General features: G+C 39.2%; 1 protein-coding gene across 1 annotated transcript in view; it reads right to left on the reverse strand.

The window, feature by feature from the left end:
- Positions 1-26,520, reverse strand: part of ACVR1 (activin A receptor type 1) — a 50,878-nt gene that overhangs the window by 1,413 nt on the left and 22,945 nt on the right. Inside the window, exons 2-9 of the mRNA XM_072418177.1 lie at positions 19,537-19,612; positions 16,615-16,872; positions 14,372-14,589; positions 12,435-12,534; positions 9,456-9,602; positions 6,783-7,058; positions 3,547-3,744; positions 1,223-1,353 (exon numbers count right to left, since the gene is read on the reverse strand). Of these exons, the coding sequence (XP_072274278.1) occupies positions 1,223-1,353; positions 3,547-3,744; positions 6,783-7,058; positions 9,456-9,602; positions 12,435-12,534; positions 14,372-14,589; positions 16,615-16,872; positions 19,537-19,603 (1,395 nt within the window). The 5' untranslated portion in view covers positions 19,604-19,612. The remainder of the gene's footprint in view (positions 1-1,222; positions 1,354-3,546; positions 3,745-6,782; positions 7,059-9,455; positions 9,603-12,434; positions 12,535-14,371; positions 14,590-16,614; positions 16,873-19,536; positions 19,613-26,520) is intronic.

Genomic DNA, 26,520 nt, shown 5'->3' on the forward strand with positions numbered 1-26,520 from the left:
GACCTGATTGTAGGAAGACTACATCACCAAAATTTACTGTAGAGCTATGGACTCCCATTTACAAAAAAGTTTTGTTAAGCTTGGTTACCCAGTAAAGGCCTACAAAAACCAGCATATCCTGCATTTAATTCAACTTCCTATAATTGTGAGCCATGCTGCTGCACTGCTTCAGAAATCAAAATGTAGAGCGCTATTGCTTAGTGTTTGACTATCCTCATTAACAAAGGATTCATGTAACTTTATAGAAAGACCTCGGATTCCAACCTCAATCTTCCAGTATAGCCACAACTGCTTTTGCACTGCCCAGCCTGCCTAGATCAATTAATTCCATTCTTCTGTATGACTTTTAAAGCAGAACTTCCTTTTGGTTTGTAGCAGGTATCTCCCTTTTATATCCAAAAAACAAAATCCAGGCAGATGAGATCCACTAGTTTGCAGTTCCCTCATTCTGGACCACAGCACAGCATGCCTCTGTTAATTGAGACTTTGGCCCTGATTTATTAATGTTCTCCAAGGCTGGAGAGAATACACTTTTATCAGTGAAGCTGGGTGATCCAGCAAACCTGGAATGGATTTCCTAAAACTCATTAGCTATTTGTTAGCAAATGTTTTCAATCCTGGACCAGATCCATTCCAGGTTTGCTGGATCACCAAGCTTCACTGATAAAAGTGTATTCGCTCCAGTCTTGGAGAACATTAATAAATCAGGGCCTTTATGTAGAACCTGCCATACTCACAGTCATTTAACTAGCTGAATGGTGGTGTAACCTGAAAGCAGAGACTGCATCTTTCGCTAGCAGCTAAGAATGCTCACACAATTACATCTAAACCAAGTTATTTTATTAGAAATACATTGTCAGTTTACATCCCATCAGAGAGCAGATGCTGATATTGCTTGACACTGCAAAGGTTTTTCCCCATTCTGGTAGCCATGGCTTTGTCTCCAAAGCTGAAATTAGAAGGCTGGCAATTTAAGTGACTGGGTTCTCCTCCTTTTACATCTTCCCTTTTGAAATATATTAAAATAAATGGTGCTCTATACTTGCTGTGGAATCCAGAAGCAGGTAAAGCCTCATTTACATTGCTAAACTTTTTGTGCCTGTATATCATAACTCCAGTATTGCCATACAAGCGCTCAATAAACATGACCCTGAAATGATTCAGCTTTTTTATTCCTTGTATTGCAAACAATAACATTATTAGTAAGCTAAAGGATACTCACTGGGTCTGAAAACCATCTGTTGGGAATGTTTGGTCTTTGTTGATCCACACAAACCACCTTCCTCATATCTTCAAAACTGGGATCATTGGGGACAACGTCATAAAATGGAGGTTTGTAATCTTCAACAATGCCTGAAAAAAGATCACCAATAATTAATGCTAAACAAAGTGATGCAGTAAGGTTTGCCAGGATTAAGACCAGACGTGTATATCCTCTCTTTGTGCAGGATGACTGGTCTTTTATCTGCCCCCTTCCCTTGGCACAAGCCATGTGCAGCACAGTGTCCCAGCACTTTTATTAGATTAAGGTTTTTGATGCCCAGAGTTTTGCTTTACATGTGTTTGAGAAATATTTTTGAATTGCTCCTTAAATGAATGCCTCAATATGTTTTTATTCAAGAAAAAAGGAGACATGGTGCCTAACAAGATCTGCTGTGAGCTGATGGGGGTAGAAGAAACACCAACAGAACAGCTTGTACCCGGTAAAATCATGAGGAAGTATACAAAGGATACATATACAGAGTCAAATAAGCTAAAAGTGCTTCATCGTCTGTCGCCAAGTTCCAGATGAAGAAACACAAGTGTATAGCACAGATTTCAGGAAAGTCTGTTAATTATATTCCTAATTCTGTTCTTAAAATGGAGCATTTGCACTTTTTATACTGGTAAACTACAGCAGCACATGAAACAATGTTGCAAATCTGTGAAACTTCCATTATTTACAAGATGGAGAAAGATTTGTGTCTGATTAACCTAATTTTGGGTAATGCTACATTTGCATTGATGATGGCAGAGTAATCTTGAAATATGCCGTGCCCTTCCGTGGGAAGAAAAAAACCCATTGATGGAAAAACCTGGTCATTCCGTATATTCAGGTAGTCAGCTGAACTCATCTTTTGGGGTCATAACATTGATAAACACAGACTGGACCAAAAGCAACCCCAAAACATAACATAATACCATTAGAATTCTATATGGTTAAGTGTGTTATTTTTACACTGAACTATTGGGCAGGCAACATGTAATTCCTAATAAAATCAATTATCTTCAGCATCATCACCTCTGCCATATAAGTAGGTAGCTAACACAGAATTAGTAAATCTGAAACAAAAAATAGCAGTGATGTAATGACTAGCAGAAGTCTAAGGATCACAAGAATGGCTGCCCCAAATTGCACATTCATTGTAAGAAAAACCATAAAAACAAATATGTATTTTACCAGTGGATTTAGCCTGAAACTCGACTTTAAATAAGACAGTATCTTACTAATTTTGAGTGGACTGATCATTTAAATTAGGATCTTTAAAATTTAGTGTCCCTTTTACTTCTATTTTGGGATATCCAGCTCTGGCAATAGAAAAATCAAGCTTCTAAGGTTTTAAGCTCTTCCAGAAAAAAAGTTCAGCCATGGTATCACCTCTATTAACAATAAACCTAGGTGATGCCATAAACTGACCAATATGCACTACAGGGTCCTCCGGTGGGTGCACCGCCTGGCATATTTAAGTAATCATTCAGCTGTCATTAGGAAGTAGTTGGCTTTGTGTGAAGTGAGATGTCGGTAAGAGCTATACTTTAAAGTTTATACTACATTTTTTGCATCTTGCTGCCCACTTTTTGACCACACGGCTACACTGCACTATATGGTGCGAATGTTACACAAAAGTGCATTTGTGTTTTAGACAGACCATACCACGTTTTGTACTGTGCGCTGTTCATACAATAAAGAAGCCCTTTATGTTAACAATTGTTGTGTGTGAAACACACACATACAAAAAAGTTAAAAATACAATTGTTGAAAGAGTAGGTATGCAAGCGTGGCCAACCTGGAGGGGCTACATAATTTTAGCCTTTATTGTGTAAATGTCATTACTGACTGTGTAACCCATTAAAGGCAGCAAGCATTAAAATTTTAAATACTGGATGAAGCCAAATAACAGAAAGGTAGTTAAATATTTGGGAACAAAATATCATTGGCAGTGAAAAGTGAATGTTATGCATTATTAAACATGCTTTAACAAATAAATTTTTAAAAATACATTTCTGCCTGCCCTTAAAAGTATAACTTGTTTATAACTAAAATAAACAGATGTATTTATGAATGTAACTGAGCCCCCCCATAGGGCAGCTAAGGAGACTTGCCAGACAAACACCACAAACACAACAACACAAATCCATAAACTGGGTGACAGTTCATATCTAAAAAAAACACTCCACAAACATTTTATTTGAAAATAGCAGCCTGAGCCAGCCGTTCTAAGAATGACAGCGATGGGGCAGACAGATGGAACAGTGAAAGACTAGAAAAAAAACAAAATATCTTACCGTTGCTAACCATTCGTCTGGCAACTTCCCAGAGGACCAGACCGAAAGCATAAATGTCCACTCTCTTGTAGGAGTCAAAACAGTCCACCTGGATGGTCTCATCTAAAACTTCCGGAGCCATGTACCGTTTTGTCCCTACCCGGGGGTTATTTCCAACGTCGAGTTGATTGGTGGACTGCGAGTGCATCACAGCCAATCCTGAAAAAGAAAGAACATAGGAGTTGGTCCTGAACTAGGAATCTGATTCTTGCAGCAACCAAACACAGGGTTTGCATTACCACTGGAATTAGATGAGAGTCCAGCCAATTAACCGAGTGCATGTACATCGTATTTCCAATTTCAATCAGCTGTTCTTGTAATTCTCCACCCTATCCTTTCTTTTGCAGCTACAATATTTAATAAAGCAAAAGTGTTCAAAAGAAAAAAAGGCCATGTGCAGTTTACACAAATTACTCAAACTACAATCTCATAAAACTGAAAGAATTGAAGAACAACCAGTAAGGCTATACCACTGGACTACCCCTTCGCTGCTGTAGCCATGATATTCTAAAAAGAAGAAGGAAAAACAAGTACATGGGAAACCCTGACACTGCTATCTAAGGCTACGTACACACGTCAGATGTCTCTCATCCGGGTATCGCCTCAGGGATAGTATCAGACAAGAATATGACGTGTGTACAGCCGATCATGGATCCGTCCTGGCGAGCCAAAGACAAACAACCACAATGCAAGTGAAGGGGAGAGAGCGCACCGGGGTGCCGCTCCTTCGTTCTCTTCCCGCCCCTCTACACACAGCAGAATGGCGCTATACGCAAGTGCTCGTTCATGCATCTTTCTGTCTTTTGTATGTACACAGACTAAAACCATTCCTGCTGGCCCTGGTATAAACCCCTCTATACATGCAAACATCTGATAGTAAATCCTAACAAGGTCTTTCTCCCAGCTAGATGACTAATTATATCGGCAGTGCAGGATGGGGCACTGAATCCCTGAAACTGCACCCTGTTCAAAAATATATTTCATATGTAATTTAACTTTTTTTTTTTTTTTTTAAACTACAATGATATCTGCTTTCAAAATAAAATATAGGGCCATGTTCAGATGAATGGTTGAAGTAATTGGTATCACACTGGCTCACCCCTTGGTAAAAGTATCGCTAAGTCTGCCAGTTAGCATCGAAATATCGGGCAATTTTGCAGGAATGTACCAAGGGTATGGTTGCAGTTTTTGTCACTGCACCATGGAGACAGTGTACCATATACTAGATTGGTCACCTGCTCTTATGGTCCTAAATGGGAATGCTTTTCGGACACCTATCAAGCCTTTTTTTTTTTTTTCTAAACAGGCTTGATAGGTGTCAGGAACGTTGAAAGTGTTTCAGTGATTAAGCATCTATCTTACCATTGCCTTCAATAATAAGCATAGATATCAGCAATTTTATTATCCAAATCACGTAGAGTTATGTTATTGTTTTTTTTTATTAATATTTGTAATATAAAACCCAGGTATAGAGGCTTTTACTAAGGAATCAAACATTTGTTTATTGTACAGAATGATACACGCTGCCATCTTCTGGACATCTCTGCAATAACACTCAACAGCCAAAAGCATGATATCTCAAGCCCTGGGGTTAGGAAAATGCACTCAGCTGCTGAGAAATAAAGTCAGTATGCTAGACTTCATTTCTCGTTGCAGTGTAGGCTTAGACCAAGGCATCACCAAGGCAGATAAATTGATGGATTATGGTAAAATCTCTGCTCAAAACTACACTGTAATAAAACTGGTTGTAGTGTGTAATTGCAGGCATCCAATGGTACCAGCACATCTTCTCTTTTCCTTTCATAGCACCCCAAAGACATAGGCTCTTCAATATGCACATACCAAATATCAGAGCCAGAGGGATCAGAGCCAGGCAATGTAGAATTTGGAAATGTACGTATTAGAGCACCCCTTGGTTTAAGGTTGCCAGGGGCTGGAAGCACTTAACTAACAAGAAAAGTAGATGGCACTAGGGGCTGGCATCAACATGCTGCCACTGGTAACCATCTCTACGTTAAACTACTGTATATACAGATCCCATTTATGTGTTTATGTCTAAAGTTTCTCACACACTTTTTATGTTATGCAATCTCAAAATATCATTTACCCTCTGAATAATGGACCTTTTAAACTTTACTTGTTGTTTTCCTTTGATGCAGGACCCCCTTAGGTAGTACATTACTCAAGAACATATTTTGTTAAGCTAAACTTTGCAAAAATCAAATAAATGTCATGATGCTGCACACACACCGCAGGGTTTTTTGCTCATTTTGTGCAAGGCGGTGTTCTCTCGAGGCCCTTTTAGATGGGCACACCACCCGGCACTTTTCAGTAATCATCAGGCTGTTTTTGGATGGTTACTGAAGAGTTGGATCACAATACAGGGCTGCCACCCGCCAACAATTGCTTCCCACTTGGCAAAAATATGCCCGGGTTGAACACTGCATGGATAACAGAGTATACCCATCCTACCCCTTGAACCCCCCCAGCAGCCAGATCACTCTACTTGGTTTCTGATGCTCCAAAATTTAGGTAGTTCTTGGTATCCTCACAACACAGGACTGCTGGTCCTGCACTGTATGTGTTGACACCAGAATGCTTGTAAGCAATGGAGTATGAAGAGAAATGACTATGGTGGGAGCGATCGTGCAGCTGGAGGAAGCTGTTAGAAATAAGAAATGTGTAATTGCTTTCCAGTGTTCAACCCAGAATTTTTTTTTTTACTGGGTGGAAAGAAGCTGAAGGCGGGTGGTGGCACTGTATTGTGACCCAATGAAAGTTGGGGGGTTACTGAAAAAGTGCTGGGTGGTGCACCCAGCTAAAAGAGGCTGGGGAAAAAATTGCTTTCTATTTATCTCTCAAATGAAATGAGCATTTAAACCTTTGCAGTGTAGGGGACCAACTGGAAGGGTCACTTTTTATGTTTGCAAGACTCCAGCTTTTATTCTTTTTGGACAGCATAGAATAATTTGTATCCTAATACATCCTGCTTGGTTCTTCCCCTTCCAAAAGCTTGTGCGATGGCACAATTTTCAAATAGGTCAACAATTGCATATTTTACAATGTTTCTCTTTATTAAAACCCCATAAGTGTGATAAGCTTGTGTGTGATTTTGGTTTAAAACCTAGAAAGGAGAGAAAAAAAAAAAAAAAAAAAAAAAAAAAAAAAAAAAAAAAGATTGCAATAAACCAGAGTACCTAGATCTGCTATACAGCACTGGCCGTTCTTCTTCACAAGAATGTTCTTGCTCTTCAAATCCCGGTGAGCAATAGCAGGCTTTCCCTGTGTGCCGAATATTTCTACATGTAGATGTGCCAGTCCACTGGCGATGGACAGAACGATCCTGAGGCAAGTCACAGTGTCCAAGGTCGTCACTTGCAAGTAATCATAGAGAGATCCCATTTCATGATAGTGAGTAATCAGCCATAGCTGAGTGCTGGAGTTTCTGGAAGTCATGTCCGAGGCGATGAAACCTTTACGGATAAAAGACAAAAAGGAGAGACGCATGAAGGGCAATCAATTCAAACACAGCAAACAATTGAACAAGCCAATGAGACACAGCTACTGCAATTCACAAGCAGAAGAAAACTGTCTTAGAGAAAATTCGGGTCATTGATTCCAGCTAGTGTCTAGTTCAACTAGAGACAGGACACAGTACTCATGGTAGGGGGAAAAATAAGCTAATTTCATGGCTTCAATTCAAATTAAATCCATTGTTTAATCAATAGTTTGGCAGATTTTTAAGATAAAAATGCAGCTCTTGATGCAATATAAATCCTTTCTTTATTGATCTCCTCTGTGTTACACCTTGGTTCAATGACAGACATCCAAACCACTCCCTTTGAGGCAATGATAACAAACTGGCCTGGGGCCCCTGAAGAATGCTGCAGATGGTGGTGCCAGTATCAGTACCTGAAAGCCATACCCTGCAGCATTTAGGATCACCCACCGCTAATGCTGGACTAGAGAAAGGACATAGGGCATTTCATTGGAGGTCCCAAGCCAAGTTTGATATTTTGTACTGCCAGGTCAATGAAGAGAAGTTTGTAGAGCTTTGCAATAAACTACAGACAATAAAAAAATGACAATGATCAAGCCGCCCTTTTACTCTCACACAGCTAATACCTCACCGAAGCTCAGCACAGGCAATGTCAGAGCATTGTGCAACGTGTCAAGTATAAACTCATTCGGCTCCTCACCTCCTGTTTACCGGTACGCATGGTGTTAAACATAATCCAGCTATTAAAGTGTGAGAACCAGCTACAAAAAAAGGGACTTGCCTAGACAGTAGGAATGTGCTTGTAAAACCGTCAAGAAAAAGGTAGAAGAAGTAAGCCCCAGGCACTGTGGATATACACCCAATTGAGCAGATCCTCTTTGGGGACGCAGTGCATCCGGCTAGGAGCTGTTCAGCCAACTCAGTGCAAGGAACAATTCTCCGCTTGGCTGTCTCAACATGCAAACATATTTACAGGCGAGGTTCACCGCGTGCAATGAAATGGAAAAGAAAACAAAATGTCTGGAATGTGCATTTCCGGAAACAAAAGCAGCCAAAGAAATGGGGAAACTCTGGGAAGGCAGCGATTCAGAAAATCAAGTATAAACAGACAGCTTATGTTCACCTCTGTTATTTAAGGAAGAATATGGTTTAAACCAAAAGTAGAATCAGAAAAACTAATTTATTAGAAAGTGCATTTTTGTGTGCCATATATTCATAGCAGAAGAAATATCTATACAGCTAAAGACGAGGCAGATACTGAATACATTTATGTCCAACCAATGTTAAGATTCATGCAGCTCTGCCCCATTGAACAGCCTAGTCTGGTTGGACAGGACCCCATTTCTCTTGGCCTCTCCTTCCACAACCAGTGGTTGGACAATGAAGGAGAAACTGCAGATCATCTCTTTGGTATTCTATCCACTCCTGCTATCGACTTGTTACCTAATTTTCAAGAGGCTGCACAGGTTAAGAAATACAAAGCTGCATTATTCTGTAAATCTTTGCCCATTGTTCAGTTTTAAACAAGCCAGACCCAAAACTCAAACATCCGTTGTAAGTGCACTGGTAAATTGAAAACCCCTATATTGCAAGGAGTAATTTCTCATCTGGTGATGGGGACAATAAGAAGGACCTTGCTTATCCCTTGCTTCCCCGTCAGATGTGTGCTTCTCCATGAGCCTTGGATTTTTGTTCAAGCCCATGGTGTCCTCACAATGCAAAGCCACTGGTCCTGCATAATAGGGATAACTTTGGAACCAAAAGCAGCTCAAAGCAACTTAGAAAGTGGAACGGAATGCACATAGCAGGAGTGCAGGAATAATGCAAGGAAAAAACCTTTCTGCCCTCCAGACAAAAAAAAACAGCATTTAACCCATGCAATGCAGCAGGATACCCACTGCAAGGCATTCTTTTCCATGGAAATAGTCTTTAAAAGCACATAGTGTTACATGAACACTAACTAGGCATGGCATTTGACTAAAATCTAAGAGATAATTGTGCTGTTATAGAACTTAATCTGAAATCTTTACCGCCAAATCCTGCAAAGCTGCAGAGTGGTACTTTTCCATTAACAGAAGGTGCCATTAAACAGTTACTAAAACAAGTAACAAGTAGCTATCCCTGCATTCCAGGCTGCTGTAGCCATCTGGTTAGAATGCAAGACTGCCCCATTGCTAATTAAATCCGCACTGTCCAAAACTGATCATTTAACAGTGCTCTCAAAGGCCTGGCCAAGAATTCCTTATTCCATTTACAGCAGACAGTAGGATGTGTCTGCGCATTCCGGATGCCATGGACTTAATACAGCAATGCCTCTAGTCTACAGCAGCAAGAAATGTGTGTACAAGGTTTGCTTCAGTGAATGGCTTACCTAGAATATTTTCATGCCTTAGCAGCACCGTATTGTATAATTCAGTCTCTCTGAACCAGGATTTCTCATCACGTGACGAAAAAATCTTTACAGCCACACTTTCCCCTTGCCAGAGGCCGCGCCAGACTTCACCGTAACGACCCTTACCTATAGAGAAAAAAAATCATATTAATGGTAACAAAGCAGAATCATTTTGTTGGACCACACTGCAATGGAGGATTCATTATATTTAGGGTTCTTGTGTCCCATTTATAGGCCCTCTCCAGCAATTTACTTATATACCCCCAGCCTGCTGTCTGGACAATGGTGCAGTAGCACACATATTAAGCTAATTTCTCTGCTCACTATTCTCCCTCCTTCTGTCGGCATGTTCACTTCTACCATATGTGAACTGAAACACACTAGACACTTTTGGAGGTGCCAGATGCTTCCTTCTCTTCATTCTCCTATAGCACTGCTGTGGAAATAATTAAACATAGCAAATTCCAGTAAAAATTAAGATACTTGTAAACGTATTATTAATCACATGCATTCTTTTTGTTGTCCATATAGTTTAGCGTTAACATATAGATCAAGTTTAGGGAGCATACAGAGGGGGGGGGACCTGTATATGTACATTAGTTACCAATAACCCAAGTATGACCTTTTTATATGCACACTTAATAAAGAGATAAAGTTGTGTGTACCTGCCTTGAAACAAAAACTGAACGGAGACTTTAACATGAGCAACTGAAAGACAATCAGCTTTAATGGGTAACCGGCACTGTAAATTGAATCTCTTGGCAGAAGCCCACACTTCTGAAGGCACTGAATAATAATGCATTTTACATCATCACTCCATGTCGGTAAATCCTAAACCTTCAGCCAAGAATGCTTAAAAACTGACACTCATTAAAATGTCAGTGCTTTACACAATGGGAAAACCCTCACAGGTACACAGCAAATGACAAACCTGAAAACACAAGACCTTTTGTATTAGCTTCCCCTCCCCAGGGGTGTCCTTCCTTCCTTAAGGCAACATAATGCAGCCTTTGTAATCATGGCAGCTTAAACTTCTAGGTCAACTTTAGGGGTATAAATGCTTGCCAGCAGTCTAATGTTAAGATATGGGAAATCTATGGTGTTACCAGCTGTCATATCAGTTTTTATGCTCTAAATAACTGGGCATGAACTGGTGGGTTATAGCCTAAAGTATTTTAGGCTCCAGGTATACATTGGGGAGGGGTGTTTGAAGCCCAAGGTCAGCAGCACAGGATGGCCAAGCACAATGAAAGCACACAATCGGACAATGTCCGAAACCGAAGAGAAAATAGATAATACAGGGTTTGTTATTGGAAAAACATGCTCCCAAATATACAAGATTGTAGTATGCAATACCATTAGAAGCCACCAAAGAAGGTTTTTGTTTGAGTGGTAATCACACATGAAATTAACAAAGCTATACAGTGTTTGACCCAAAAATTTTTTTAAAGCACGGTAGGAAGAAATTGTAGGCGGGTGGCAGCTTTTGTATTTTGACCCAACTTATTCGTAACCACCCAAAAACAGCCACTTGGTTACTAAAAAGTGCTGGGTGGTGCACCCAGCTAAAAGGGGCTGAGGAGAACACTGCATTAATGGTAGCAATTTTGTGCAGAGGCAAATGAACCAGACTGTGCAGCTGAACTAGGAGATCTCTTGGATTTAGGGTGCCCTTCCCATTGTTACAATGACCTGGAAATTGCTCAGGACTGGGACACATGGGAAAAATGATTTGCTCTTAGTGATGTCCTTACTGTTACAGTGTTCAACCCAGAAATTTGTTTAAGCTGGGTGGTAAGAAATTGTAGGTGGGTGGTATCCCCTGTATTGTGACCCAACTCATGAGTAACCACCCAAAAACAGCCGGGTGGTTACCAAAAGATGCTGGGTGGTGCGCCCGGCAAAAAGGGGCTGTGGAGAACACTTATGTACTACTGGTGCCCAGTTTCCTTAAATTTTTACCAGATCAGGAGATATGTAGTCTGCCTTTTACTCTCAATTGCTTTGTATGACTTGACAGGTGGAGCTCAATTACCGACCACAGTTGGAAAGCTCAAACACTGTAACATTACTCCAACAACCCCAACAGTGTTTTCTACATGGACAACTGAATAAGTGGGCCTACAAATTGTTCTTGACCCTTTGCTGACTTCCCCCCCCCCCCCCCCATCACTGATGATGTAATTTCATTTGGTGAAAGCATTTGTAGCAAGAACTAGCCATCTTAAGGAATAAAAATGGAAAGAAAAAGGCCCAACCCCAAAACTATATATACTACAACTCCAGGAAATCCCATCATCAGAGTGCTGCTGCAACTTCATTGTACAAGAAGCAAGGCAAGTGTGGGTCACAAACCAAGCTGTAATGGAGGTTCAAGACATATTGTGCTGCTCCACAGGATGGCTGGTCAGAAATTCAGCTGCATTAAATTATTTTCACAGTAAAACTCAATTTACATTTGCATATCTACTATATACAGATTTTGTTTCCTGAAGTTCATCTTTAAGGCATTACAGTCATTGGGGCTGACTTACTAAAGTGGTAAACTCTGTTCACTTACCAGGTTAAATTATCCCCTTGCAAGGTATAATTCATTTAGCTTGGTGAATGTGGGGATAGTTCACTTTGCTAAGAATAACCAATCACATGCAAAGAAGGATTTTTCCTTGCACGATTATATGGTTGAACTCAGCAGAGCTTTATCTCATTTTCTACAAAAAATGTTTCTGGGAAAATCATTTAGTTTGCTATGGTAGCAGCTTAATTTTTTTAGTAAGTAAAGCAACCATAATGTATCCTAATGTGCGCAAGAAAAAAACTATAATGGTAAAAAGGAATTCAGCAAGTGTCCCGTGTCAGATATAATGCATCGTTTTAAGATCTGATCGAAAAGACAACATTTTTCAATATTTGTGTCAACCAGCTTCACAGATAACAGCAATGAAAATGAATACTGACCAACACATTCTGCTAGGGTGATCTGACGAGCCACTGTTCTCTGTACAAGGAAGGGCAGCCCAGATCCACTGCCAGATGTACATGAGTGATCCAGCAGATCCTAAGGAAGACAAACAAAAACATGCACGGGGTCACATACAAGGTTGTGAGTAAAGTAGGTTTTAATGAAAACAAAACCTCTGCACATTTTCAGCCAAATAAACCAATGGCGCTGTAAAAGCAGGCAAACGAAACGTATAATCATACGTTATATTGGAAAAGGGGTTCGGACACATCTATAAGGAGGAAAATTCATTAAAAACACATGAAGTGCAGATTTAGAATATTAAGAGAAAACAAATTGCAAACCTATACACATGCAAATTGCAAAGGAAGATGTGCCCTGCAACCATTTTAAAAAGTGCTAGTCATCTATTAAAGTGGAGACTTTTTATCTGTTACCGCCATATTACTTTCACTATCAAGTCACTAGCCTACACTAGCTTTGCACCCAGCAAATACCAAAAACCCTTATTCCACCATCTTACATGCTTGTTCCTGATCTGTAATTCATTAGGTCGCAAAGCTTGCACTATACAAAACAAGTCAACATCGCATTTCATTTAACATCTGGAAAGTTTTTATAAAGTCTGCAAATGACTTGCAATTCAGATAATATTGAATGATTTCTGCTTTGTGTTTACTGAACTTCAATTTTCAGGAAGCAAAATCTACCACTAGATGGCAGCACTTTGCATTCTTTATCTGCAATATTGGCAAACAGAAGAAATCTACTACTACACTATTACTGGTTTTAAGCAATCATAAAGATAGGAAGTTAAACAATACATGAAGCAAAGAATACAGAAATATATATATATTTTTTTTTTTTATTTTTTTTTTTACAAAATTTGAATTTTTAGGAGGAAATCTGCTAAACATAAGTGCCAACAGCGAGTCTGGGGTGTCAGGTTAGACACAAAGTATATCCAATAACATTATAGTGAAAAAGCGATGAACCTGCACTTATGGATATAGACCCAAATCCAAATAAAGACTCTGCGTGTAAAAAATAAGACCTTTTGTCAGCCAACTAAATCATGAAACCCACCTGCTCCACTATCCCATAGTAAAGAACCTTAAAACACCTACCTTCCTACCTTTACATGTAAAAGAACAAGGATCCTGCAGATGCCAATATGCAACCATAGACAGAATACGAAATGTATCAACTTAACGGTGACAAATCACTGCTACATAGTTGTCACATTGGCCTGAAAGTAACATTTTCAGTAATCTGGGTGGAGAAGAACAGCACAGGGCTGCCTTTTATATTATAGGTTACTGCACGCTAATGTTTTTTGTGCAAGATAATATAAATATCTTTATATGCGGGCGAGAGGCTCAGATTCATGCAAATGAAAGTGTTGCTTCATTGTTTAATAAGTCCTGCGTTCATAAGTAGGTTTCAGCAAACTAGTAAATGTCTGTCCGAGGGTTTATGCACAGTGAGTGCAGCCAACACCTACTTTAATGAGCTTACAGTTCAATAGACCATGAGGAAAGGCAAACTGTGTGTGAAAATATATTTTGGAACTTGTACGACAGCTAAGGAATACAATGCTACACAAGAGGCAAATGTAGCCTAGAAATCTCCAACTTGTGCCTATGCTTGTCACTAATAAATGCTGAATATCCTGCATGTGTGCATTGATATATATATTACACATATACATATATAGATACACACACACACACACACCTCTGTTGCAAACATGCTACATTTGTGTGTGATAGGTGGAGATGGAACATGCTGCATTTAAAATGCCCATGCAGTATGAAATGTAATGCATGGAGGCTGCAGCTAAAATCACCAAGGAAAACCTAAAAGTCTGCATTTATAGGAATTGCATACCCTGCAAATATACCCTTAGAATCAATTTTGTAACATAGCTTACTGCAAGAGTGCTGTCCCCAACATTTGATGCAATCAGTCCGTCTATGGTGCCATACTCTGCATCTCGAGTACTCAGCCTCTCCATGTGGCGCTGCTGGATTTTTCGGAAGACCAGAAGGGCCACGACAGAAAGAACTATTAACACAATGACGGGGGCCAGGACGAATATAGCCAGAGTCTCCACACTGTAATTTAACGACTCACCAGGCAAAGACGTCCCTAGAGATGATAAAAGAGAAAGGATGTGTAAAAATCTCACGTTGCAAAAATCTATGAAACTGAAAACAAAGTGCTAATACATCAGACATCTACAGACGAAGGGTGCATGCCCTTCAACAGAGAAGGTAACTTCACCTCTCTGCTCAGCTGCTGCAATTATCCAGACGATAAGGTCATTGTTTTTTTACTGCATGTTTAAATATTTAAAGCAGACGTGCACTTCAAGGCAAGGTCCGCTAATTCAATGTAACCCCCATCATTAAAATTACATAGAAGGAAAAAATTAAACCATGCTGGAAAATAGATATTATACTCACCTTTCCCAAATTTCTATATTTAAGGACCTCCTGTAGAGCAACCTAAATCTCCCAAGAAGACACTGCAGATCAGGCAGGTCGACATTCTCCAAGATATCACAGAAATGAGGAAAAAGTCATCCTCACTTTGGTTTTGCAAGATTATAATATATTTAACTCCACACCCCCCGACTGCTTTTTCTTTTTTTCACTTTGCATGCAGAATTTTAGGGTTGATGAGATACGAGTAAACTTGAATTACCGGACCTTGCCAATCCCTGCATTACAGTAGAAACCATGTGTCTACATGAGGATGCACAGGGCTTGCAGTTGCACAAAATAGAATCTATTAGAAAGAAACCAAAAGACATGGGAGGACCTGGCTGTGTGGACGGCCACACGGTATTAGCCAAGCACAGATACACAATGGATTTAAAAAAAAAAAAAAAAAAATACTTAAAATCAACATGATTGCTTTGAGGATTTTCCTTGTTTGGTTTTAGTTGCTCTTTACTGTTCCAACAAGAAGCTTCATCCTTTCCGGCAAATGCCACAATTACCAATCCATCAAATTCAGCCCCACTAAAATTGCAAAAGGCTAGGAGTGACAAAAGTCAATAAGTAATCTTTACCTAAAGACATCTAGGAGACACTTGAGTATATTTTCAGTTTAGCAACATGCATTCTAAGCGCTGAACCCCCAACAGTTTTACAGTTTAATATTAGCAGAAAGTCTGTATTCCTAGGAGTAGATTACATATGTGTGTTACCTCCCGTGCTGTCAATTGAGACAGTAGATTATGAAAACATTTTAGAGGAGAACGATGCAAATAGCTATAATCATTCCCACTAACAGAAATATACTGAAGTCATAACAGACTCTAGTGATATAGATTGCCTGCCAGCTCCGGGTTAAACATTATATAGTGGGAAGGCCAACATGCAATGTTGCAAAATCTGTAAAAAATTGCTGAATAGAAGGAGAGAATATTTTTAAAAAATGGTGGGCGGTAAGGAAAATAAATGATAACATAGTAAAGATTGTAACCGTTAAGCAAACCAGGGATCTTTAGAATCAGTAACCTTGGATTTGGAATACTCCTGGTTTCCCATACATATCTGACCTGGAAACACATGCACAGTTAGTTCATTGTACTGTAAGGTCACCAACAAAAAGGGTAGGCAGTTATATGACCAAGTTTAAAATAAACCAATGCTTGATCATGCAGATTTAGGGTAGAAAATGTGGAGAACAGGTGGTGAAAACAAATGGTTTTGCTCCTCAATCTCACTCTGCTAGACCTACAGAAATGTTTCTTTAAAATTTAAGAGTGAAAGATTTGAGAAAATCCATGGTTAAAATGTACTGTAGTTTTCAAAAAGGAAAACGATGTGTATGTATATATAAATATTCATATTCTTAACAGTGTTCTCCCCAGCAACTTTTAGCTGGGTGCACCACCCGGCACTTTTCGGTAACTACCCAGCTGTTTTTGGGTGGATACTGAGGAGCTGGTTGGGAAAAGGCACTAATAAAGCTACAGCCCCCTTTCTTAAACCTATTTTTTTTTTTAAATTTGAGGCATTTAAAATCATTTTCTGTGGACAATAATATATAAAAAAAAAAAAAGGTTTGTGTGTGATAAAAATCAAAGAAGATATTTTATACTGTAAAAAAAAAAAAAAACAATACAACAAACATAATGCTATTAGGCAGCCATCGACATACTTGGCAGGTAGGCTGTGATGTTCATATTGCAGAGATCACTCTGGCAGCATTCCACGGCCTGGTCTGGAGATGGAGGGGTCTTGCATGTCATCCTGCCTTGTTCATAGACTTGGAAGCAGCCTTTCTGATAGACCATGACGCCATCATTTATGCTGAGTGAGGAGAAACATTGCTGCCCGTAACAGCGGTCTCCGTTGCCACATGATATCCCCTCGCACACACATTTGTACTGGCGGGAGTTCACCTTCAGTTCCTCATCTATGGAAAGAAGTTGTCGGGTTAAAACAAAATAATTCAAAAGTATGCAGAGTTAGTCAGGACAAAGTATACCAAAGAACCTAAATTCAACGACTAGGCATTTGCCTTCATTCCTTTCATTAAAAATGCTAATCAGTTTAACATAAGCTTTAACATAAACCATGTCTAGATGAGGAGACAATACTTACTAGTAAAAGTGGGCCACGGGAAGTAAGTGGTAAGCAAAAATTTGACCACAACTTGTTAACAGGAAATTAAAAGGCAGTAGAGGTCAGACAGCTGCATACCAACACAATGAGCCTAATTTATTAAAGCTCTCCAAGAATGGAGAAGATAGACCATCAAGGGTTAACTTTGGTGATGCACCAAACCTGGAATACATTTCTTAAAAGCATTTGCAAGTGGTTGGCAAGGATTTTCAATCCTGAACCAGATCCTTTCTAGGTTTTCTGGATCACCCAGGTTCACCCATTATAGTCCATCTTATCCAGTCTTGGAAAGTTTTAATAAATCAGGCCCAATGGATTCTTGAATTTGTAAAATTCAATTTTAAGGGTAACACTTTACACTAACATTACTGCTTGAAGAATTTTGCCATGTCTAGTTTTGGGTTTAGCTTGCTTGTAACTAATGCAAGTCCATTCCCTCCACATAAAGTATGCACATCTGTTTAAATCACCCTTATGTTTTCCCAGCCTAGCTCAGCCCAGTCACAACAATACCATGGGGGAGAGAGAAAGATGCATGACTAGCCTCAGGGGAGGGCGGCTAGGATCTCTCTCTAGCTCACTGCATATTCTTTGCCTTATTACCGAGATGTATTTATAAAATACCATCATCCTCCACAACGTCGTGCACTACATTCAAACACTTTACAACCTGGAATTTCAAATATGTAAAAAGCAAAGACAAAGCTTTGCTCTTATAAAATTTACAACCATAATCATGGTTTATTATTCAAGCCTTTCTATGAGATAAAATAACTTTGTTCTACCGAGGTTAGCTGCAGGAAGGCAAAAAACAAAAACAAATGCAACAAAAATCAAAAGGGAAGAAACGCCTAAAAAAGAAAAACATCTGGACCAAGGAGGTGTCTTGGTAGGGCTTAAAAAGAGATCTGCTGCCCTGAAAGATGACCAACCGAATAACATCCCAAAAAAATACTTTACATTGAATTATTTTCTCCATATGTTTTTGAGCCAGTTTTTCGGTTGATCAGTGCTGGGAAGAAAAATACCTGGTACTTCCAGACAGGTATAATGGAGTGTGTGAGCCACCTCCACATGACAAGTTTTGGACCAACCAAAGTTGTTATACAGGGGGAGCATAGCTTAGTGTAGACTCTGACACCAACAATTCTTTACACAGAACTTGTTGTTTTGCACCAGGAAGAACAATTTACATAACTTGACACATTGCTTAGCTTGAGGAATGTAATTTTACCCTGGGAATAAGACATACATTTTATGTGGAACTGTGCTTTTTCCTGTTTTTATTTCTGCTAGGTAAAAGATTAGTTCTTTTTAAGCATTTATATATAGGGCTAACTTCTAAAAAAGCAAACTTTTGTTTTAGTCTGCAACAAGGATTCCTCCTGCTGTAACACAACAAGTATGCTTTAAAGATTTTACACAACTTAAAGATGAGCAGTAATATTACAAGGGTGTGAGAAGTATTTAGTTGTTCAGACTAGTTGCCGAATAAGTGCAAACAAAATATTTATCACTTCTGAAATGTTGAGCTGCCAAAAAGAAAAAAAAAATCTGATTCATTCTGCAATGAAAGGAAATCATGTGACAAATAAAAACAGTCTGAAAGCCTAAAACTAGCAAAAAAAAGATTAAAAGTGTTTTTACAGTTTATAAAATCTGCAGATCATTGGTTTGTAATAATGGGTGGTAGCAGAATCCACACAGATAGCAGATTTCTTTTCCAGTAATCGGGACTTTAAATTTAACCTGCGTTATCCCCATGCATGGTAAAGCAAAAACGTTCAATAGGTGCGTGCCCCTTACCCCTCCCCAGCACCTACAATTAGCACCTTTGCATATCAACGACCATGCATTGGTTTGGAATTGTTAGATAGGGCGGGGAAGAAACCAATAAGCCCTTCAGGAACTTCAAGAAGTTTGGGCTGTCTTTTTCCCTTTCTGTTGTAACGATGCATTTGCACCACAAGTAAAAGGGAGTATATGCTGTTGGGAAGGGAAGGTTTAGAAAATGGCTTAAAATGGCTCATATCAAATGGCTAAAAGGTTGCTTAAAATGGCTCATATCATAAAAGTATTGCCCGGCAAATATTGACACAATGGATGTGATTTATTAAAGCTTTCCAAGAGAAGATAGGCCATTATAAGTAAACCTGGGTGATTCAGCAAATCTGGAATGGATTTCCCAAAAGTCATTGCTATTATTTGACAAAATTTTTCAAAACATTTATTAGATTCATTACAAGTTTGTTGGATAACCCACATTCTCCCATGACAGTCTATCTTCTCAAGACTTAGAATTTTAATCAATCGGGACCAATGTCGCTAAAATAAACTTTCACTTAACAACACATAATTAAAAGCTAAAAGAAAACTGACCCAAATGCATTAGATCGTTCTTTAAACTGTGTGAGCTTGCCAATTACTCATCAATAAAGTTGATTAGGGAACTTACCTTCCATACTAGGAGATGAAAAGGCTACCATTATGAGCAGAGGAAGGATCATTCCACCATTAACCATTGTACAGCTCTGGAAAAAAAGGGAAAATAGATGAGTTGCCAATTTTTACACTTGCTTGATTTCAAGTATTGTTTTAAAAAAAAAACACCTAATATTAACAGAGTTTAGTATTCATGCTTGTCAACTTGGTTGCATATTACAAAAGTTGAGCTATTTACTCTTCTTAGAGAAAATGCTGCTCCTGGCTCCAGTGCTGACCTAGTAACTAAAAGCATTTTGGTCAGGTGGTTTCAGCATAGGAGGCGCTCTTTACACCAATCCTCACCTTTAGCAGAAATCACATGACCACCTGCCTATGCCATGTGGCCAGAATTACAAAGGCTGATGCAGCTTGTCTCCAATTAAGTATTTTAACCCTACTAGTGCACTTGAAAACATGAAAAAAAAAATACAAGGAGAAAGTGAAAACACAGAAGCAGGAAACAATTTTGTTTTACATTGGAATGATTTAATTTCCTGTTCATGCATAAATGGATATAGAAAAAAAAAAAAAGATAACTCAAGGCAGGTGGCTGTTACAATAGCCACTTGTCTCAAATACGCAGAGACAAAACATGCCATGTATTTCCAGTGATTGCAAAACAAACAGGATGTCAAGCTGAAATTAATGAGGATCTCACTAATGAGGATGAAGACGTTGTTATTGTTCATTGTATTTTACATATAGGTCGTGTTGTAGTCCTACAAACTCTCATTATTGACCTTGACATTGATGGCGCATATTTCATCCATATAGGAGACTTAGCAGATCAGCCGGGCGGTTGTGTGGTGTTATCCAAAGAAAATTTAGGTGTTTTAAGGGAGATTTCTGATTTGTTAAGGGAAGTTGATGCAGTGTTTGATTGGTCGATTATAGTTTTTACATTAGCTGGAAAAACCATAGCATGCCTCTTCTGCAATACAGCCTGTCTGCTTGTAATTACTTTTATTTAGTTTATTTCCACTATAAATTGCCTATCAAATCAACAAAAAAGCATCTTTTGCTGCAATGATTGCCTCCTCTCCAGCAAAAAACTAGTTAATCCATACTGTTGCCACTTCTCCCAGCTATCATGGCCACAACACCTGGGGGATGTTCATTACCCATGGCTCTCAGTACAATATTGCACAGAGTGTTGTCTGATGACAGACGGTTGGCTACTGAAAAGTGCTGGGTGGTGCACCCAGCTAAAAGGGTCTGGGGAGAATACTGCAAATGTCTGAGTTAATTCCATGGCTCAGAATTGTGGCAAAGCTGTACACTTGGCTGCACATGCATGTACCAGTGTACACTGTAGAAAAAAAAGAGAAGGTAGGCTGGGAAAAAAAAGTAATAAATCAACAATACTGGAAAAAATAATTTCCACCAATAAGAAGAACTGCAGATGGGCTTTAATACGAGTATCTCATCAGGGTAGTAAGATTTCTGCCTCGAGGCAAAATGTTACCTTTTTCAGTATCTCTTAACATGACCTGAACTCAAAAAGTTTAGATTTGATGTATTTTATGCAGCATATAGAAATGTCAAATGTATTTTATCCTAAATTTCTCTAGAAAATAGCATTGAACTTTGTTGTGTAAGTGGCCATGTGCAAAAGAGCTCTTACAACTGCACTGTGAGACCTAAGGCACTGTAGCCTTTAACTGCCAGGCTCTGGAAACTTGGTGGTGTTAATACTGTACTGCTTCTTGTTCCCCTCGCTGGAGGCTTTGCCTGCACCAAGATGACAGCCTTTCTACAAAGACATCGTGCAGGACACTGCATGGTTAGAAAAGGGCAAGGTGAGCTGCTGTTAAGGTGATTCTGGGATTCTGAAGGAAGCCCTCATCTATTTGTTTTAATGATAACCAAAGCTTTGGAGGCAGTTGCGGGTTTGTTGGCTGGAGTGGTACAACTTGATAAACCCGACAGTATGAACAACCCCTTAACATAATTTTAATGTGCTCAGTAAAAATATTTTACCATTTTTTTGTAAGCAGATCAAACAAGGTATATACTCATTATATAAACATCTCATGGATATTCCTGCTGAAGGTCATATACAAGATATCTTTTATAGTCAAAACTCGGCAGAAGCCAATAGCATTCATCGCTCATAAAGGACATTGCTAAGTAACCATCCCACACAAATTGAATCATAAAACTGATCTGAGCAAGTGCCCAATAAAACAAATCAGCCTTTCAGCAATCAAAAAAAAAAAAAAAATTCATCATGACAAAGCTTTACTCACTCTCAATGCCAAGGGAGGGGACACCTCCATTCCAACACACAGCGCCAAAATTACTGAGAAATAACAGACTGCAGTGATGCTACTGCCATATGAAAGTGGATGCGAATCCTAACTAAATGACATTCGGCTTGCTAGAGAACGTTGTATCAGATGCCTTTCTGTACAAAATGTCTGTTTTTGTGTTTTTCATCTTTTTTTTTTTTTAATATCTGATCTGAGCTTATTTCCTCTAGCCTATTTTCAGCTACACCATGGCTTAAAAAAGTCTGTTTACTGCATTGAAAGCAGAATTCAACCACCATGCTCTAATGTGCAAAAATGGCAACTTGCTTGAGAAACAAACTTTCACCATGTCTGCGCTCCCCTCACTGCAGTCCCCTCTACTGACCAGGCCAAGACAAATCAACTCATATGCAAGCCTATTTTCTCCCCAGAAAAGCTATAGCATATATTTAGTATAAAGTATCAGCCTCCTCTCCAGCATTGTCCCCTAATAAAACTTGCCGATCATTATTGCTTTCACTCCCTCTGAACCAAGACCATCATGGGTACAACTGAAGGCTCTTCATCCCCCACCCCCCCGGCTTAGGCTACGTACACACGTAAGACTTTTGTTGTTGCAAAGGATCTTTCACGTTCATCATTTGTGGATCCGCCAGGACAGATCCATGAACAACGTTGGACTGCCACTGTACACACGTCAGATTCTCATCCGATACTAGTCCTGAAGTGATAATCGGACAACAATCATCTTACGTGTGTACATAGCCATACTGTACAATACTATGGAGAGTGGTGCCGAAGTCACCCTAAGCAATTAATAAGAGCCGGGTGGTTACTGATAAGTGCTGGGCGGTTAAAATGGGCTGGGGGAATACTGCAAGTGTCTGAGAGTTACTTTTATGGTACAGAATTGAACACTATAGAAAAAAGAAAAAAAAAAAAAGCAAGCAGGCTGGAAATAAAGGAAAAAAAAACTAAAGTCCACTATCAGCATTTATTCAACAATGGTGAGTTTCGTTTTATGGTAAAGGGCCTTCTGGCAAACATCTTTTTAAAGTTCACGTCATTGCTTGTTAGGCACGTAAGTACACGAAAAAAAGGTGTGAAACCATTATTTGTATTTTCATCATTAGTGAAAAAAACAAGTTGCATTTTACAAGTCCACTCAAATTATAAAAGAATCTAAAAGAAAACATTGGAAAATAATTAACATTCCTCCCGTGTTAGGGTTCTGCTTTATTCCGATACTTTTCAGTCAGGAAGCAGCTAACCTGGCCAGAGAGACAGAATAAATGAACTGTTTGTTCGAGGATGTCTTTGTAGCGCGCTTGGCACATGTTACAAAGAGCTTCTTTTTTTTGTGCAGCAGACGCAAACACTCGCAGACAGACCGCACTTCCAGAGAAGATGACAAAAGCTCCAGCCAGTACTTAATCTCATGGCACTAAAGTATGCTTCATAGACAAAACATAACATCCCCGTCTGCATAGTATAAAGGGACTCTGTCACTGTCCTGCTGCTGGCTTCTCCAGTTACAAAGACGCCCAACTTGCGGTGGCTTTTTATTAATGATAAAATATAGAATATGGTGCAAATTGGAGCTGTCAAGACCCTTAAGCTAATATCAAATGCAAACCCATAGGGAAATTACTGTGCTTAAATCCTTTCTTACTATTCATGGATGAATGTGGCCATCTGATTACAGAAAAGGGCTCTTAACAACCACAAAGCCTGGGGTGCAAACACCAAAGAGTTTCACGGTTGCAGGCACCAAGTGAACTCCTTGCTGCAACAAGTGACTTACTATAGGATAGATGGGCCATTAGTAAGGTAGTAATAATTTTACCAGCCTTCAAGGGATTGATAAAGTTAAGTAGAAAGACTTATCTACTGCTTTCCAAGAGAAAATGCTACTCCAGGCTTTCCCAAGTGCTGCACACAAAACTAAAGTAGAGAATAGGACTATGTGAACACCGGTAATCCCTTTGAATATGTTCTAGCTTATACAAGGAGCTCTGGGATGGAAGGACCTTAGCTAATGCAGTTTAAATTGCCCCACAACTACACATAATTAGCCAGGGCAAAAAGAAGTGGGATCTCAGCAGAGCGGGCCTGGTTCCTATACCACCTCTGTTATAATAATGAACCTACCATAACACAGAATATATATATATATAATATTTATGTACAAGGAAAATGCAAGGGAGTGTTCCAGGTCCGACAAGGGGTGTTGGTAGGGCAGAGAAATGAAGGCGCCTAGCACAAGAGGGAATCAGGGGTCTAAGATTCCCACCAAGGGACTTCATCTGAGTAGTCATAGCACTGCTATCAGCCTGGTGACAGTTAGCACCCATTACCAGGGCGTGGTTAGCATATAAACTAAAATAGACACATCCCCATCACCTAATATGAAAGTCTCCAGAAAATATAATGAAGTCAGTCATGTTTTCATTCTTCATTGCAATGAAAGGATTAAACGAGAAAACACAAAATCAATTTTCCCCCGAAGCTCTTCTATTCTAGGCGTATACCAAAAGGCTCAGTTCGCTGAACCTCTGCCAAGGAAGCTCTAAGTGATGTCTACATCTGTAGACCGACTCCATTTTCCACAGCCCCGCTGTAATTCACTGAGGTAAAAATAAACCTTAATCATTTTAATGTGCAAATAACGATACTCCACAAACGTTGCTGTCCGCCGTGATAACTGCCATCCCACTTAACGGCTCAGTACAAACCCAGAAGCTTTAAAGGAGATTTGGGTTCGGTTTCTGTCTGGACAGAGAATCAGTGATACAGAAATGCCATTTTCATTGCATTTTGAGTTTATTTCTATTAACATTTTTTACTTTTGACAGAATGGCAGTGCCTTCCTCAGTTATATTTACCATAAAACTCTGGGTGTTTTTTTTTTTTTTTTTGAATAGGCTGGAAAAGGTTTAGAAACTGCTAAGTGTTAATTGATGGCTTTGTTTTAGTTGTAGACGTTTCATTCTACTTCCAGTCCCCAAGGCATAAGAGGAGGAACAACCGAGACAAATTCTACCAATGACATCCGTCTCCATAGGGAGGTTTCCCCTTTACTCCTAATATGGTGACAACAAACATCTCCCTTGACATAACAGCTGCCTATGACGAGCCGTCGCTTTACGCTTTACTTACTTACTTTTTTTATGTCCTCTACTATTGACCCACAATTCAGGAAAATTTTTACTTCTTCCAAGCAGAATAACAAAGACAAATTCTACCATTGACATCTGTCCTTATAGACTGGTTTCCCCTCCTATTCCGGTGACAACAGACATCTCCCTTGACAAAACAGCTGCCTACGACGAGCCATTTTACATGTCCTCTGCTATTAATTTAAAAATGAGGAAAAATGCATAACTGAAAACCTAGGTAAATAGTTTTTCCCACGGCATATTTCTCCACTAGTTGCATGTTTTCTTTAAAGTGTTCTTCTAACTAGAATATCACACAATCTGCCAAAGTATGGAAGTGTTTAAATATTTGCAGTGGCTACAAAATTATTTACCAGTCATGGAACTTGTAGTTTAACTGTGTTTCCTGGGGCTTTTGATAATAGGAAGCAGAAAGCTCTCTACCCCTATATACATAAATGTGGAATGTTCAAAGCATGTTCAGACATTCCAAACATATTTTGTTTTCCTCCAGACATTATATAAACCAACATGCAGAAGTCCAAAGCAGAGGCATGTCTGATTTGTAGGCATAAAGCCAATTGCTCCTTGTTTATGATATAAGCTCCACGATGGTTAAGTCTCGGTCAGGGGTTAAAGAGATCAGATGATCGAAACCTAACCTGAAGTACAATGGTGGCTACACACAATTCAGTTGTTTTGGGTACTTGTTTTTTGTTGTTGTTTTTTTTTTAACCTGCAGTGAAAGCTTGTTGGTCTACTCAAAAAAAGTTTTGTCCTCTAATCTAAAGGGGATTTGGGAGAGGAAAACGTTTTCCTTGGTTCTGTAGCAGTCAACACTCTAGTCTGTAGAAAAAATGGGCTTCTTTTTCTATTTTGTACCCTACTATTGTCTGCTACAAGGGTAGTAAGTAGGACACACTGCAAATTTAGGCTCCACTTTTACCAAAAACCAACAAGTTTCCAAAACCACCGTTACTGACAAGTTGGCTTCTTTCATATGCGTGATAAAGAGAACTCTTCCAAAAAATCATCAACTACGTCAGGCCTTCGACTGATAAGTACCTCTCGCAAACCATGCCCTTTCCTTACCCAACCATTTCATCGACGCAAGTTTCCAAGTGACGTCTTTTCCTCTTACAACTGAAGATTAGATGCCGAATGTTGCAAGATAACCAACACAAAGGGCCCACTGTTCAATCGGAACCTGACTTTTACATTTTCCTTCCTGGCTTTCTGATATAATATTAGAGAACTTTCCCATCAATATTTATTTCCTACCATCATACTTTTTTTTAAAGTTTTAAAAAACTCTGTAAATGTGGAAATGATTCTTTTTGCATAACTTAATGCCATACAAATACAACAAAGTAAAAGGAGATGAAGGACAAAGAAACTTAACAGTGGCAGTATAAAAGTGTAGATGCCATACCTATAGCAGCTTTCAGATTCTGGTGTTCCCTCAATATAAGACAGTTGGGATCTAGCAAAGTTTTTAAACTTCCTGGTAGTATTGGAACTTTTCTTTCCCTTACCATCCCCGCA

Source organism: Pyxicephalus adspersus, chromosome 7 (assembly GCF_032062135.1).
Source record: "Pyxicephalus adspersus chromosome 7, UCB_Pads_2.0, whole genome shotgun sequence".
Taxonomy (NCBI): domain Eukaryota; kingdom Metazoa; phylum Chordata; class Amphibia; order Anura; family Pyxicephalidae; genus Pyxicephalus; species Pyxicephalus adspersus.